Source organism: Danio rerio, chromosome 6, assembly GCF_052040795.2.
Source record: "Danio rerio strain M-AB ecotype USA chromosome 6, GRCz13ab, whole genome shotgun sequence".
Classification (NCBI taxonomy): Eukaryota; Metazoa; Chordata; class Actinopteri; order Cypriniformes; family Danionidae; genus Danio; species Danio rerio.
The window spans coordinates 60,869,181-60,885,497 of record NC_141026.1 but is presented as its reverse complement, the minus strand read 5'-3'; the positions used below and the strand labels follow the sequence as shown (position 1 = coordinate 60,885,497).

Here is a 16,317-nt window from a genome sequence, read left to right as displayed (position 1 = left end):
GTACTAAAACAGGTCCAACCGTAAAAAGTACTGCGCCTTTTAGACTAATTGAGCTGCCGTATAGCCGATGCGCTGTGCATTATGGGATATGGAGGAAAAATATTTGTTGACAGCGCTTTACCAACAGAGAGAGAGAGAGAGGGGAAAACATTACCTGATGGATTGTAGGTAATATTTCCGCAAGATGACCATGTTTCAGTTTAGCTAAATTAATTCACGTCTCCTCCTGAAGTGACGAGCGATGCATTAAACACTGTTTTCCAGCCGCGCTTCATTTTCGTAATGTATAGTTTGTCTAAAGCAGGGATACAATCAGCCAGCGCAGTCGTCCCTCCAGAGTAAAAGGTTTTGTTTACCTGCGGGAGTTCACTGGCATTTTCCCGCACGTGAATTCTGACCAATCAATAAGCAGTTCAGGAAATATGTTTAACAACATCTGGCCAATGAGAGATGTGGGTTTTGTCACATGACTGCATTTTGGTTCGTTTTAACTGGTTCGGACCAAATCCAGCAGTGTGGTGTGAAAACGACCCAAAGACGGCAGAAAATGCAACAATGTATCATTTATTGCGCTTGGTCCAGACCAAATGAAGCGAACTACAGATATGAAAGCACCCTAAAAGTCCCATTAGCATGCTTCGGCATATACCCTATAGACGCATTATTGGAGTTCGTTGCTGAAATAAATATTAAAATCTGTGTTGTGTGTTGAGCAATGTCTATTAGTAAGGCTTTTGTGCATGTTGTGTATATTGAAAAGGATGAAAACAATAAATCGTTGTATGTTTAAATAATCGTCTATTAAAAACGCATAAAGGTCATGTGACCATCAGAAAGAACACAGCATTTCGTGTCTCACTTGACGCGTTCTCTGTTCTCGCGGTCTCCTGAGTCTTCCGAGGTGACCTGGCAAGAACGATCTCCATGAGAATGCAAGTCCGTTCTCTGCGTTCATGGAATTGAGAAACAGCCACTGTCTCCTCAAGCAAACGCACCTGATTCAGATCATCTGCTTATTAGCAGAGACTGCAAGGGTGTAACAGACAAAGGAGACATGCAAAACGTGCAGTGCTGGTGGTCCCCCAGGAATGTGCTTGAGAACCACTGCTATAGGTAGTTTGTCAATCATCAGCAGAAGGTGAGCTGTGTTGTGTGCTTGTGTGTTTAAGGAGGTGTTGTATGCTCAGTGGACGGCAGAGAGTCGAGAGGATCAATGCTAACACATGGAGACGGAGCCCACTGCACTTACCCTCAGCCCAGACACAGCCAGCCCAAACCCAACATGGGCTTTCCTCTGTCCTCCTCTCGCTCTGTTCTGCAGAACGGCTCTGTTAATCTCTCCCCGATTTCACGACCTCCAGATCAGGGTTCACCTCTAAAGAAGTCCCAGGCGCCTGTTTACGCAAAGCAGCAGTGGAGCCCTCACCCGCCGCTCATTCAGAACACCCCCCAAAGAACAGCACACAACCCAACATCTCCAAACAATGTAAAACCAACGCAAGCGCATCCTCCAGACTCCATAAACTCATTCTCATTTTCATCATCTTTAAGCAATCGAACTATTCCATCGATGTCCCAGGGGGCGAGTGTTAAGTCTCCGTCTCCTCTTTCGCCGTCTCGCACACGGGACTCATTCTCACCGCACCAGCGTTCTCGACACTCCTCCACATCTTCGCTATCCGATCATCAAATCTTCATCCAGGGAGCCAAACCTCTGCATCCCACAATGCCTTGCTCTTCTCCCAAGCTTCCCAATGCACCCTTGAGTCCGTGTAGTCGCCTGGAAGGCATTCTGCAGCACTACAAAGATTGCAGTACGTCCTCAAGCATTAGCACCAGTGCTAACCAAAGCATCCATCAGGCGTCATTGGTGGCTCTTCCCAATGCAAGTGACAAAAGGAACGGAGCGATGCTAGGACAGATTCTCAATCAGAAGCAAAAGAGCCACATTAATAACTCTTTCCCTGCTAGCAGCCTTTTATCGGCGGCTGCTAAAGCACAGTTGGCCAATCAGAAAACAGAAGGGCTGTCCGCACTCCCGCTTGCAGGCCTGGACAAGGAGCAGCAGTCAAAGGTATTGATTAGCACTTTAAACAGTAGCGTCCACAACACTTCCTCCAGACCGCAAGCCCTGACCACCCTCTTGCTCCCGCACTCCCCTGCTTCCCCCTCCGAGAAAAACTTGCGGCGCAAACGGCAGAGGCGGTCGCCCACCGTTTTGAGCATGCTGAAAGACACGCAGTTGGGTCGTACTGTTTTAGATCTATCCTCACCACCTCAGCTCATCCCTCCATGCTCTTCTCCTCCCGTACACAACAGCTCCGACAACCTCCGGCTGCCTGTCAATCCTCCGAATTGCAGATTGCAGGATTCGGAGGAATGCAAGAAGCCGGGGATTGCTAATTCGCTTCCTTCCGCATCTCCATCCCAACCCCTCTCCGCCCTGCTTCACCTTCTTAGCATGCAGAACGCAAATCAGCAGTGCATTGGTGCCAAGCCGGGTAACATGCACGCAAACACATCCCCCAGACCCATCACTCCACTGACGCCCCAAGGTGACGGGCAGTCTGTGTTACGCATACACAACCCACAACCCCAAAGCACAACCCCTACTCTAGACCCCCAGCAGCCGGCATCCCAAGCGTTTCCGATAATGGGTGACGAGACAACAGCAAACCTCAAAGCCGCCTCCAGCAACACCATCCTGAACCTGAGCCAGCCCCACGTGGGCACCACCTCGCCAGACCTCAGCGGTTCAATTATATCCATGATCAACCAGATGTCCTCAAACTCCTGCTTGCCCACGTTTGCGGAGAAAGTTTGTGGGTCCAAAATGACCGAGGCTTATCCTGAGCACAGCACCTATCAGATTAACCAGCCAAACCACAGTCCAGATGTGGAAGATAAAGGTAAGACTGTTTGAAAATAATTTTTCCAGATAATAATTCTTAAAAGCAGGGTTCGACAATAACGATGGTCCAATATGCATGCAAAGGCGATCTAAGAATTGAGAAGCAACACAACTAACAAAAATAATTGCGTTCGCAACTTCGTGCGAGCAAAGCAGGTGAATACCAAATGAGAGGATAATCATTAGCGCTAACAGTTGAGGTGATGCGCGCGACTGTTTATAACGCGTGTTCGCTCCCGTTTCCTTTCGTGAAGCAACTGTCTAAAAACACAACTGATGCGATCGGTTCTCTTTCAAATAGACTAGACAAAAATTGATGAACATGCACCCACAGTCTTGCTGCTTTCAAGATTTCCAGAGTTGACTTATTGTAAGCAGCGCCAGTTGCTTACAATAACAGATAATTTATGGGTCTAACATTACCCGTTTGTGTGATCATCCTTTCATTATCACACGGTATGTTTTTTTACTTGCTTTCTTTTGCATTAATATGGTTTAATTATAATTTTTTACAATAACATTATTAAATAATAACAAGATTCACAAAATTAACTCCCCATTTATGTGTGGTTAACTGGTGATCTGGGACCTTTAGCCAGGACAGATTACTGTGCATATGTTTTGTTAAATAAAAAGTATAGTATACAGCTATATTTAGCTTGTTTTGACACGCTTAAATTTTTTTGCAATAATTAATAAATAAAAGAAAAGAATAAAAAAATAAAGAAGTAATTAATTGTTTATGTTTGGTCTGGTCAGAAATAAATTTGGTAAATCCTTCATTTTGAGCTCTGAAAATTATGTGAAATAAACTAATTGTAATATATTAAACCCTGACCCATTTGCTCATGATTATTGAGCTCATACACGAAACGCAAAAAGTGAAATAAATGAGGAGGCATGTGGAGATAACGCAAACTCTAAATCAAGTAATTTTAGCATGTCAAAGTCATTTTTATGTGTATAAAATATATTTTCCCTACAATATTTTAATATAATTAAATATTTTATATAATATTTTATATAATTTTCCCTATAAAAGTGTGGCTAGTGAAAATGACGAGTGGTTAGCAATGTAGAAAAACTACTAGCCACAGTGGCCGGTTATCAAAAAAGTTAATGTTAAGCCCTGATAAAATTATTGATAAAATGAAATTATCCTAATTCAATTTAACACAATTATATTTTGTTTGTGGCATATTATTAACTATTTATGTGATGTGGGTAAATGGTGTATTTCAATCCGGCTACCACCGCAGGTATATTTCAAACCTGTGGGAAGCACTGCGCTGACCAGTTAAATGGTCTTTTGAGAGCTAAAGTGGCAGTGGGCTGATTCTTTCTACTTATTAGATTGTTTTTGGCTTGATCGAGCACTTGAGGCAGAGCACATTTATTTAGATAATAAAATAAAAACAACAAAAAATAAAGATGAACAGGTTTCAAAGGGATGTACAAGAAAAGAAAGACAATAATAATGTGACTTTAACACTTAACACTGGAATATCTTGTGAATTCTGCATGACAGCTTTTGGTATTTGGTGCTTTATTTACACTTTATTTATTTGTTTTTTGCAGGTCCTGTAGAGACGATAGACTCAGACACACGATTGCTGGCTGGCTGTGAGCCCGACCACGGCCTCTCGTTATCCACTGCCCCAACTTCTGACCTTACCAACCCAGCCACAGACCCTGCTGTCTCCCTCCCGCTGGCCGAGGCCTTTCCCTTCATGACCCAAGAACAGCTCCTCCAGCTTCTGTCCTCCAATGCTGGCCTGCCTTCCCTTCTGCCGCCCTTCCTAGGCTCCCTACCTCTCGGCCTCTGGACGGGCAGTCAACCCTCGACGCCAGGCAGCAACCAATCTCAGCATCCACCCATAGGGAACCAGGGATCTCCTCTTAACCTTCTCAACCAAGCCGAGTTCCCTCTTAATCTCCTGAGCCTGTTAAATCCTGCAGGATCGGCTGCAGCGCTGCCCCCGGTTGCAGGGGTGGAAACTGGAGAAAAGCCCCCAGGGCTTCAAGCTCTCCTAATGGCTTCTTTGCTACTCGGACAGAATCCGGCAGCCATGTTGCCATTACCGGCGCTCAATCTGGAGCTTCCTACGCCGCCGCAGCAGGTGTTTGCGGACGGGGTGTCTTTGGAAAAGCCACCTGCTCTGCTGGACTCTGTGCTGATGGGGCCGGGGCTTCTGGAGGCTCTTCAGACTCTTGCCCCGGGTGCAGACGGCCAGTCGCTGCTGCTTTCTGCCCCTCTCGCTGCTCCTCCACCCGCATTCCTGTCCCTCAATCCCGCTCTGCTGGCTGCAGCTCTCGCACAGACCGAACCCCTACCCAACCACACGCCATCCCCCCCGCCGCATTCTCAGGTATACGCACTGCCAAACACTAAATGCATGCTCCCGCTGTGTGTGCTCATAGTCTGCATGCTTCTACTGTGATGAGGTTTCCCAACTGGATATAACCTTAAACTCTTGTGAGCTGTTGGGTTGTTTTCATCCACTTTGGGCTGATTTTGAGTCTTTATTTGGCCACATATTTCTCTCTGTTTCAGCAAATGGGAGGATTTTTGGTAACTAATCTTATTTGGACACATATTTTGGGAAAATGCTTTGAAATTTAAAAAAAATTCAATAATATACTCTGGGCAAATGTATTACCCATTGGCTATGTTGGTGCTGTTTTTGCCCCATTGACTTTCATTATAATCAGATTTTGATTGCAAATCCATGTCAGCAGATAATCATGCATTCTGGATTGTTGCTGGTTTTTCTTTAGGCAAGAGGAACAATGTTTAATTTTTACTGTTGATCATCAGGTGCAGTGCAGTAAAGCTTAGTTTCTGCCTTCTATATCAGGCCTCAATAATAAGGACTGCCTGGTGGCCCGGGGCTTTCAGAACAGTAGACAGGATCGTTACTGGCCCAATCAGGGCCTGCGACTATTTGTCAAGTGTGTGCAAATTCAGTCTTAAGGCCCGTTTCCACTGACTGGTACGATACGGGTGCTTTATACACATAAATACTTGTGTATAAATGTGCATTACTAACTAGCACCCTAAGTGTATTTCTGCGCACACACTATAATCTGCGGTTTAACACCACTGAACTCTATATAAAAGCCAGAAACTTTTGCACAGGCCGATCTAAAGGGTTAATGCTGACAACTGATGATCAACAGTAAAAATAACACAGTTTACCCTAAAATCCCAACAGGGAAAACCAGAAACAATGAAGAATGCGTAATTATATGCTGTCATATCAATTTATAAATGTGCTTATAATGGAAGTCAAGAGGGCAAAAACAGCCACTAACATAACCAAAGGGAAGTCAATCTGAAGAACACACATGGGTTAAACCCTAGAGGTAGGGCTGCTCGATTATGGGAAAATCATAATCACGATTATTTTGGTCATAACTGTAATCACGATTATTCAAAACGATTATCAGTTGAAGTCAAAATTATTCGTCCTCCTGTAAATTTATTTTTATATATAAATATTTCCCAAATGATGTTTAACAGAGGTTTTTTTTACAGTATTTCCTATAATATTTTTTCTTCTGGAGGAAGGCTTATTTGTTTTATTTCAGCTATAATAAAAGCACGATTGAATATTTTGAAACCTAATTTAATAGCTTGATATTATTAGCACCTTTAAGCAATATATATGTTTGATTGTCTGCAGAAGAAACTACTGTTATTCAATGGCTTGTCTATTTACCCTAATTAAGCCTTTGAATGTCACTTTAAGCTGAGTATCTTAAAAAACATCTAAAATATAATGTGCTGTCATCATAGCAAAGATAAAAGAAATCAGTTTTTAGAAATGAGTTATTAAATCTGTCATGTTTAAACTGAGCTTTAAGCATCTTCACTGTATTTTTGATTTTATTATTGATTAATGATAAAAACAGTCGGCAGCAGCAGGAATACCGCACGCTGTCACTTTAAGAATAGTGCGGCTCTGATATGGTTTCTCTTTCTCGTGTCTTTTGATTCTCAACTTGTTTATATATTAAACAAATGAGGGTTAATATGAATAATCACTAAACTCCGCGCTCTGACACAAATGTGCATGTATTTGACCATTAAAGCGCTCACATTAAGATCGCGTTATATGTGTGTGTGCTCTGCTGTCCGAGGCAAAGCGCGGCGTGCGCGCAAACACACACACGCTTTTATCTCGATTAATGGCTTTTCATAATCGTTAAAAGCCAATATCGAAATCGGGTTTTCAATTAATTGCACAGCCCTACCTAGAGGTTAATGGTGGAATTGCAGGGGATTTGTGCAATTTTAATGATAAGGTTAATTACATAAAAAGGTCAAATGATTAATAAATTATTTGAAAAATTCTTTCCAATGTGGCATTAATTTTATGAGCATTACTGAACTCCTAACTAGAGCTGTGAGGAAAAATAATTTGAGAAACTTAGTTTTCCAAAGTACAGTTCTCCTTAAATGGAGTCTGAGCTTAGTTTTTGACAGCAGACGGTGATCTAGCCGAACCAGGTTTGTCGTCTGCTATTTAAAACTGGCCTAGAACCAGCCTAGAGCACTACGGCAGCTGGTTTAGTCCAAAAACATGAAGTATTTTTTGCAATTGGGTCTTTTTACGTTCTTACAACAAACAAAATGTTCCAGGGTTTGTTTGAAAGCATAGCAAGACCACAATTTCCAGCAGGTCTCGGTACATTTGTTTTGGTGCGCATCCAAAAATGATCGTTGCTTTTACACCTGCCCAAACCAACCAAGCTAAGGAGACAAACCAACTCTGGTGTGTTTTAACTGAACTGAAGCAGATGTAAAATCACGCTTGCATAATGCGTAGTTGTTCATGGTAGTTTTGTGTGTAATGTTGTGTTTGTGCAATAATGTGTGTGTGTGTGTGTGTGGCTGTAGGGGACTCTGTCCAGCCCTGCTCTAGTTTCTACCTCGGTGTCCTGCGGCCCTCTGGTGTCGGCGGGGCCAGAAGTGTGTGACCCGCTGGCGGAGCAGGACAAGAACAGCCAGACGCATCACTTCCTATCGCCGCTGCTTGCCCCGGGGGTTCTGGGTAAGAGCATTCATCTTGAAATCAGACCTATTATATGCCCATTTTTAAAAAATGTAAAATAATTCTTATCACAAACACAACAGCAGTCTGGTGACGTTAGTGAACTCGTTGTTATTTTCGGGGTTAATTATTGTGATATCGCAATTGCAACAGAGAAATACTGTAAACTGTAACGCTGTAAGAAGATATCTCTGTAGATGGATGGCATTTCATATCACGTTCAGCCTTATAATCGTAAAGTGTGAGCAAAATCAGCAGTTTTATCATCGCTTTAGGCAGAGTCATTCAAACACTAGCTCTACAGTGACGTTGGTGAATTAGTAACAGCTTCTGCTGTTCTGACCAAGCAGCAACCTCCCGCTCTCCCTCAGGAAGCCAATACGGAAGTAACTAAAACTGCAATTCATCTGAAATTCCGCTAGTCCTGGCCGCTCCTGCTCCAAAACAGAGCAAATTTCAATTGAGCCCACTAATAGAATGGCCAACTTTACAGCAGAAAAAAAGGTGTTTACAGCCTGACACAAACAAAGATTTTGGTTAATACAGCTAATATTACCCTTCATGACAACTGTGAGGGGGTGAATATTTTTATAACTCATCTGTTTTCTTTATATCAAGTTATATTAAGTTTGCATAATTAAGGGCGTGGCCACTTGAGTGACAGCTAGGTCTCGTTGGTCGCCGTCACGTCACCTCAGCTGAATCCTGCAGTTTAGCCACTGAACTCGGCATATTTATCGTATTTCTGTGTTGTTTTATGTGGCTTTACACAGTCAGTTGCCTTTTGGACTTGTTCCCTACAATTATTAGATGGCATGGCATGCTGAGTGCACTTAATTGTGCTCACAAACCATTCACATGGCCTCCGTTTCCCATGTTAGTAAAGTTCTATACTTATATACCATCTCTATACATGTATGTGTTTTATTTAAGATCATTTATCGTTTATATTTATATTTAGAGCTGTAATGCACTCCAGAATCTGACGAATTGATTAGCTGTAGGCTCTAGATCAGTCATCTGAAGCGTTGTCATACAGTGTTATGCTGGATTTCATCAATAGTCCTGCATTTACTAACACAGACTATATCTGAAGTGTTTGGAAGTAATTTGCGTTTTCCTCCTGTTGAAAAACGTCATAAGAACAATGTTTAGTGGCTCAGTGTGTTACAGCAGTGTTTTTAAAAGTCTAAACACTTTATTGATGTAGTGAACAGCCAAGCACAAGTGTTCAGAACACAAACGAGTCGCAGGTGATAAAGTATTAAGCGTTTCTCCCAAAGTAAAGTGTGTCTGAACCAGGTCCAAGCTAAATGCCAGCAGGTGTCTGTAGCTCCGCCCACTCTCCGCCTCTTTGCCCTTGTTTGGTATCCCGCCGTGGGTGTGATGACGCGCGAACAAAATGGCGACGGTTTGCCACGCCTACTTGTGGCTTCTTTTGCGCTCTTCAGAAACCTATGAGTGATGTCACGGACACAACGTCCATATATTTTACAGTCTATGGTTCTGACGTCAGCTGCAAATGTGAATAAATGGTGGAAGAAAGTAGTTCCTAATAAAAAGGGGTTATTAGACTCTCTGTGTTTGATTTTCATATTTATATGCACGATTGTGCCGTTAAACTGTTGTATAAACGCAATATCACACTCGTAGCAGTGCAATATAGCTGTATATCAGCACTAATGGGAGGCATGTGTTTGCATAGGCATGTTTTATTTCTACTAGAATAAAAGCAATTCTTAAGCAAAATTAGTGTTGGATTGTCTCCAGAACAAACCACTGTTATACAATGACTTGCCTAATCACCCTAACTTTACACTAATTACCCTAGTTAAGCCTTTAAATGTCACTTTCAGCTGAATACTTTTACGTTTAGAAATGTGTTGGTAAATAAACAGCAAAAGTAATCAGCATCAGTCACTGAGAAACCCAAATAAATTGACCGCTAGCTAAAATGACATGTGAGTTGATGCGGTGCAAAAAAAGCAAGTGTTGCTGGTTTCCTCCTAGTTGATTCTCCACGGTTCCTCCATGTCCACAGCGCTGAGATTCACCACAGTAGAGCAGTTTCTCTCAGTGAGGGTTTATTGTCTGCGCTTGAACTCTGTGGTCCTGCCTGCTGTCATTACTGTAGGGTTGAACCGACGATCTGCTCTGGGCGATGTTGAACCAGCGCTGACATCTCCGCCGACTCAGCAGACTCATTCACACTGACTGACGGAGTCCAGGAGAGCTTTTTCTGAAATAAAGTCGCATCTGTGACATTGTCTGAGTGTGAAACTGCTGATGCAGAGCGCTTTACTGCGTGTGGATGTGCAGATGTCAACAGAGCATTCACCTTGCATTATATTTATATATCAGATACATTTATTCAGGGTGTCTTCAATTTCATTCATTCATTCATTTTCTTTTCGGCTTATTCCCTTTACTATTCGAGGCTCTCCACAGCGGAATGAACCACCAACTTATCCAGCATATGTTTCACACAGCAGAACACCCATACACACTCATTCACACTCAAACACTACGGACAATTTAAGCTTACTCAATTCCCATATAGCGCATGTGCTTGGACTGTGGGGGAAACCGGAGCACCTTGAGGAAACCAATGGCAGCACTGGGAGAACATGCAAACCCCACACAGAAACACCAACTGACCCAGCCGAGACTCGAACCTTCTTGCTGTGAGTCATCAGTGCTATCCACTGTGCCACCCTTCAACATAACATCTTTGTGCTTTGGTTTCCCCCTCAGTCCAAACACATGCAGTATAAGGGAATATATATATATATATATATATATATATATATATATATATATATATATATATATATATATATATATATATATTAGGGATGTAACGGTATTGTAAATACCGTCATACCGCAATATTAATTTTTTTCGATATTACCGTAGTCGCATGACTCTGTAAAACTATAGGTCTTCTGAGAAAATTTGCTCAGGCGAATAAAGCGAACGGGAGGTAGCGGAAACTACAATTCCCATCAGCCCAGGCTTGGCCATCATCCCTTGCGGTCTGTTGTCGCTACAGATCCAGTAATGCGGAAATGGAGTGTGTTGCTAGAAGCGGGGATCAAAAAGAGCTGGAAAACCCTAAAGCGGGTGTTGTCGCCGCGCGCGCGTACTAAATAGCGGTGTTGTAGCGCGAGTTCTGATCAGCTGTGTTGTCGCGCGAGTTCTGATCAGCTGTGTTGTCGCGCGCGTACTGTAAAGCGGGACGGAGGGTATGTCGCGTCGCGGGGGCACTTTTGATCATTTTGGAAGGGAACTTTCTATCCAAGACTAAAAAGGGCATGTGCACTGCACAGGTCGAGCACTGTGTGTGCACGTGCCTGCAAGTTGGGGAACACGACTAATAATCAGTCATGGGGACTGCAGAAACACAGCACACTGTTCAGATTGATGCAGACATGAGACCTCTATCTCACTCATGGTTTGTCCTCTCAAGTGGGGGAAAGACAATGCACAACGTTACCCACTGCTGTCAACCTGGGCCAAGTCATATCTCTCTTGTCTCAGAAACCTCAGTCCCAAATGAGAGGGTTTTTTTCTGTTGCAGGGGACATTGTAAATACCCAGAGATACCAGCTTTTACCAGATTATATTTATATGATAATTTTCCTTTAAACCCATCTCTATCTAAGTGAGTGAGTGATTAAATGTTGAATGTGATGAGTTTTCAACAATACTAAATTGAAACTTTATTTTTTTACATGGTTTAATAATTTTTTGTTATTAAAATTGAAGTTCCTGTTTCAAAGCTAACAGATAGATGACTCATTTGTATGTTATTGACACTTTTGGCACTTTTTTGGAGTATTTTCATAAGTTTTGTTTTTTCCTGTAAATGATTCAATAAATACCGTACCGTGACATTCATACCGAGCTATTACCGTACCGTGAAATTCTGATACCGTTACATCCCTAATATATATATATATCAGAGGTCACATTAGACTTTCTCATCGGAGAGGGTTGTAAAAATTCCGTCATAACCTGTTATTGACCGTCATTTAATTTGCATATTTTCTAATCGCTTTTTTCATTCATATTTTAATAATGAACTTGCAGGACGAGCATACAGGCTAAATTATTCATTTATTTATTTAACAAATGAACAGTAACTCATATCTGCCTTACCTCATATCTTCCTCCTGCGTCGACCTGAGCTGGGTGCTGGCCTGTGCGTAATCAAGCGCATCAAGAGAGACTGATGCAGAGGCAGCTGTCATTAAATTCTGTATCTTTGCCTCAGAAAGTTGACTTCTCCTGACAGTTTTAAATTTGTTCTGGAGGCTGAAGCCGCGTTCTGCTGCCACACTGGAGAGTCCTTGCCAGAAGCATCCCGGACTCTACACACAGACTCGGGCCAGATATGGTTAACAGGAATCGGGCCAGTGGTTTACAGCCGCATCACAAACGCATGGATAACACTCGCCGATGCCGAGTCGGAAGCTGGAACCAGAGGCGCCGAAAGGGCAGCCAAGCTCGGGCCGATTACTACCTGCTATCTGGGTAGCGCCACTTTAGCAGCGTTTTGTAGTCAGGAAACATTTCTTCTAAGGAAGTGATCTGAAGTTTGCTGGATTTTCTGAATGTGGGATTTCCCAGTCTTGCAAGCACTCGTTTCACCGGGAAAATACTGCAGCATGCGCTCCTTCAGCACCAGGGCCGCGGCTTCACCCCTCTGCGTTCGGTAGTGCTCAGCTCACAACGCACTCCAAACCACCTGACCTCCTTGTTGCCGCTTGGTTGGCCCGTAACAACAGCTGTCGGCGACTGAGGATTTTTGTCTGTGTGTTCTTCATCGTCCACTGCAGCACTTCCTCTTTTTTCACCTTTATTATTAAGGGAGTCACGATCCTCCAAACCTCGATTCGATTACATTTTTGATTCTAAGGTCACGGTTCGATTCGATTTTTGATTATGAATAATTAATTAATTAATAACGAATTAATTATTTGTAGCCTACCATTTAAACTACCTGACCTGCATGGTCTTTGTTTTACCCATAAACAAATCATACAGTAAATGAATAAAGGCAAGTTACACACATAATTACCACCTGTCAATCACTTTTTCTGCGGGACTCGTGAATAAGCAGTGATCTGTGTCGTTATAATGGTGTCGGTAAAAAAAGGTGCACAAAAAAAGCACGATGCCGGTGTTGTCTATCGGACGAACTTTAATACGTACATAGCAGAGCTTGCAAACTGTGTTTTTTTTGTCGACAACACAAAGGTTGTCAACGTAACTCACTGGAAATCCCAAATGCTTCCACACCGGCGACTTCATTGAAAGAGGAGAGAGTTTAAGTTCTGTCGACGGTGTCCTGCTTCAGCAGTTTAACAAGCACTTCAACAAGCCTGTTTTTTCCCCCGCTTGGCAAGCCAAGCTGACGTGACATGGGGGCGTGGCAGCATCGACGATTCTATTTTTTAAATCGATAATCAAAATTAAGCATAAATTTAGATCGATTTCGATTTAAAATCGATTTAAAATCGAAATCATGACACCCTTATTTATTATTAATATCACCACTATTTGTCCGTTTACAGAAACTTCTCGCATTTAGCTGCGGTGAGATTTTTGCAACCGTACGCAGCGGTGACAAAGAGGAGACAAAACAAGAGCAATCGCCATCAGCTGGACAGGAGTGGGAATTACAGCTACAAATTACAATAGATCCCCCTCAGCATAATCCGTCAAAATGATGGATCACCTTCAGATTTTTCAATGACGGAAAATATTCGGTTAACGCGACCTCTGATATACACACACTGTCATCATTTATCTAATATGCGATATATTGCGTTCGTTTAATATGGTACTATGACATGACCTTTTTTTATGGTAAGTGGACATGACTTTTCCTCTATTCTCGGCTGTTACACGAGCGATACAAGAGCGTGTCTGCAGAGCGACATTTCTCCACCACATCTGTCATGGATCAGGTGTAATCGCCGCTGCCGTTTATCAGTGTCACTCATCTGTGAACAGTGCTGGAGTGTTAAAGCCAATCACAGCCATTTCTGTTGAGCGTGTGACCAATCATAGGGGTTTAATATACAAATAATACAATAAAAATACAAATGTTAAAATACCAGAATTGTTGTGCTGTGAAGTAAAAACGTTGGCTGTTTCTCAATATCAAGTACGCAAAGTACAGACTTGCGCCCTTGAAAGTTCAGACTTGGAAGAACAAACAGCCGAGGACGCAGGGACACAAGTCGGGTACTTCTTCAAATGAAACGGCAGTGTACTTTACAACGTCACTTACCTCACCATGAATTCATTGGTTTCATTGTACATTAAAAATAAAATGATTTATTTACATTAAGCGCGACCCTGTAATTAACATTATATTTACATTATAAATCTACATTTTTGATTTAAGAAAATGTACACAAATTCATATAAATGAAGTGAAATGAGTTATTTTACACAGACAAGTATCTTTGATTATCAGATTTAATAAACTACAATGGTAATTATAGTGCATACACTATAAGAAATAAAGATACACGATAAGAAATAAAGATTACGTCAAACAAATTGGTAAACAAAGACAAACAGCGTACAACACGGTAACATAATTAAAGACAATTATAAAAGGGAATAAAAGAATACTGCCAAAATACCACACCTGAGAACAAATAATAGATTTAACAAGATAATAGATTTAAACCAGATGTATTAAATATCATGTTTTAACTACAAAAGAGTGAGATCCAGCGGTACATCCGAGATGGACAGGCTGAAGTAAAGCTGCTCTCGGCAGGGGAGGTGATGCTGGAGCTCCCGCTGGCAGTCTGGAAGTCCGCATAAGCTGAGGCACATCGTCAAAGATGCACTATTTTTGTAAATAAACTACCGATTTGGGTTTAAAACAACTACATTCTCACCTGAAAAACTGTTAAAACTTTATTTTGGGACACAGTAAAGGAGTATTTTCTCCTCCACCATTAGCGTTTGCTGGTTTAGCTGCAATGCATTCTGAGATTCCTGAGCTTCGCAAGTTCGCTCAAGTCACCTCTTGATGCATCCTTGGCCAAAGGAGCAGACCAAGTACACATCCGGGAATTTTATCTGTACTTGGCAAGATGTGAACTTTGAATTGGAACAGTACTTTTGGCGATTGTTGATGACGTTTCACGAGGACACAAGAACGCAAGTACAGACAAGAACGCATATTGAGAAACAGACTTTGAATTATGTATGGAAAGCATCATCAATGCATTGATGCACCGAGATATCAAATTAAACCAAATCGACATAATCGTAACCGAACCAAGCTGTGAGACCAGTGTAGGTGCACACCTCTATTGCATATACCTTGAAACCATTTTGCTGTCTTAAAACTGACTTTTCCAAATCGCAGTAATCACCCCATGCATACACAGTATGTTGGTGATTCTCATATTTTGTGTGTGTTTGTGTGTGTGTGTTCAGGTGACCTGGCCGCTCTGGGGAACATCAACAGTCTTCATGGTTTACTGGGAGCAGGACCTCTTCTTCTGCCGCAGGGCGTCCCGCTGACACAGAACCAGACCACTCTCAACCCGCTCACCTGCCTGCAGGTACAACACACACCCGAGCGCTTCTATACCGCTAGTTTACACACATCTAACAGCATCGGCATTTCAGCATCCTCATGCTTTTCATGTTTACAACAGTTTGTAAACTGTTTGGACAGGTAGTAGTGGAGTCACATGCATTGCTCAGGTGTGAGTTTTTCATGGAGTGTCAAACTCTTGATGCTTCTGTGGGCCTCGTCTATCAAATCTGAGCTTTATTCTGTATTCTCTATCGGATTGTGGTCAGGTGATTGGCTGGGCCATTCTACAGCTTGATTTTCTTTATCTGAAAGCAACTGAGAGTCTCCTCGGCTGTGTTTTGGCTCATTGTCTTGCTGAAATGTCCACCCTGGGTTCATCTTCATCCTCCTGCTGATGCAGATGTTGGCCTGAAGCAGCTGATGTTCATTTACACTGAGGAAGGGCAGAGGCTTGCTGAACTACTGACATATAATCGCAGACATTACAGTAGGCTATTTCCCACTGTCATTAATCTGCAGTTATAATCTAATCATGTTAATGAAAGGTTAGTAATGAACATTTATACAGTATTTATGCGTGTAAAGCATCTGTTTTGTGAGTTGCTGCTCATATGATATGTGAACGACTCGTACAGCTTTACTGTAGACATATCCTCGAGTAAAAATTATGTCATCTGAAACTGTCAAACACCTCGCCCTCAAAAAGGGTACACTTTTGGCAGTGGAAACCAAGTGACAACCTCCCGCTCTCCCTCAGGAAGCCAATACGG

General features: G+C 42.3%; 2 protein-coding genes across 5 annotated transcripts in view; both read left to right on the top strand.

Moving 5' to 3' along the window:
* LOC147843705 (uncharacterized) overlaps nt 1-16,317 on the top strand; it is a 999,056-nt gene that overhangs the window by 67,397 nt on the left and 915,342 nt on the right. The window lies entirely within an intron of this gene.
* The window catches only part of mbd6 (methyl-CpG binding domain protein 6), a 39,067-nt gene that overhangs the window by 16,021 nt on the left and 6,729 nt on the right, over nt 1-16,317 (top strand). For 2 of the 4 annotated variants that reach the window (XR_015494305.1, XM_087258133.1), the window contains exons 6-9: nt 1,170-2,909; nt 4,490-5,280; nt 7,815-7,968; nt 15,442-15,569. Coding sequence is in view for 2 of the 4 variants with exons in the window: in XM_087258133.1 (XP_087114259.1) it covers nt 1,170-2,909; nt 4,490-5,280; nt 7,815-7,968; nt 15,442-15,569 (2,813 nt within the window). In the remaining 2 variants the exon portion in view is untranslated. Of the gene's footprint in view, nt 1-1,169; nt 2,910-4,489; nt 6,668-6,729; nt 6,767-7,814; nt 7,969-15,441; nt 15,570-16,317 lie in introns of those variants that run through there. The other 2 variants (XR_015494306.1, XM_087258134.1) reach the window with 2 other exon arrangements.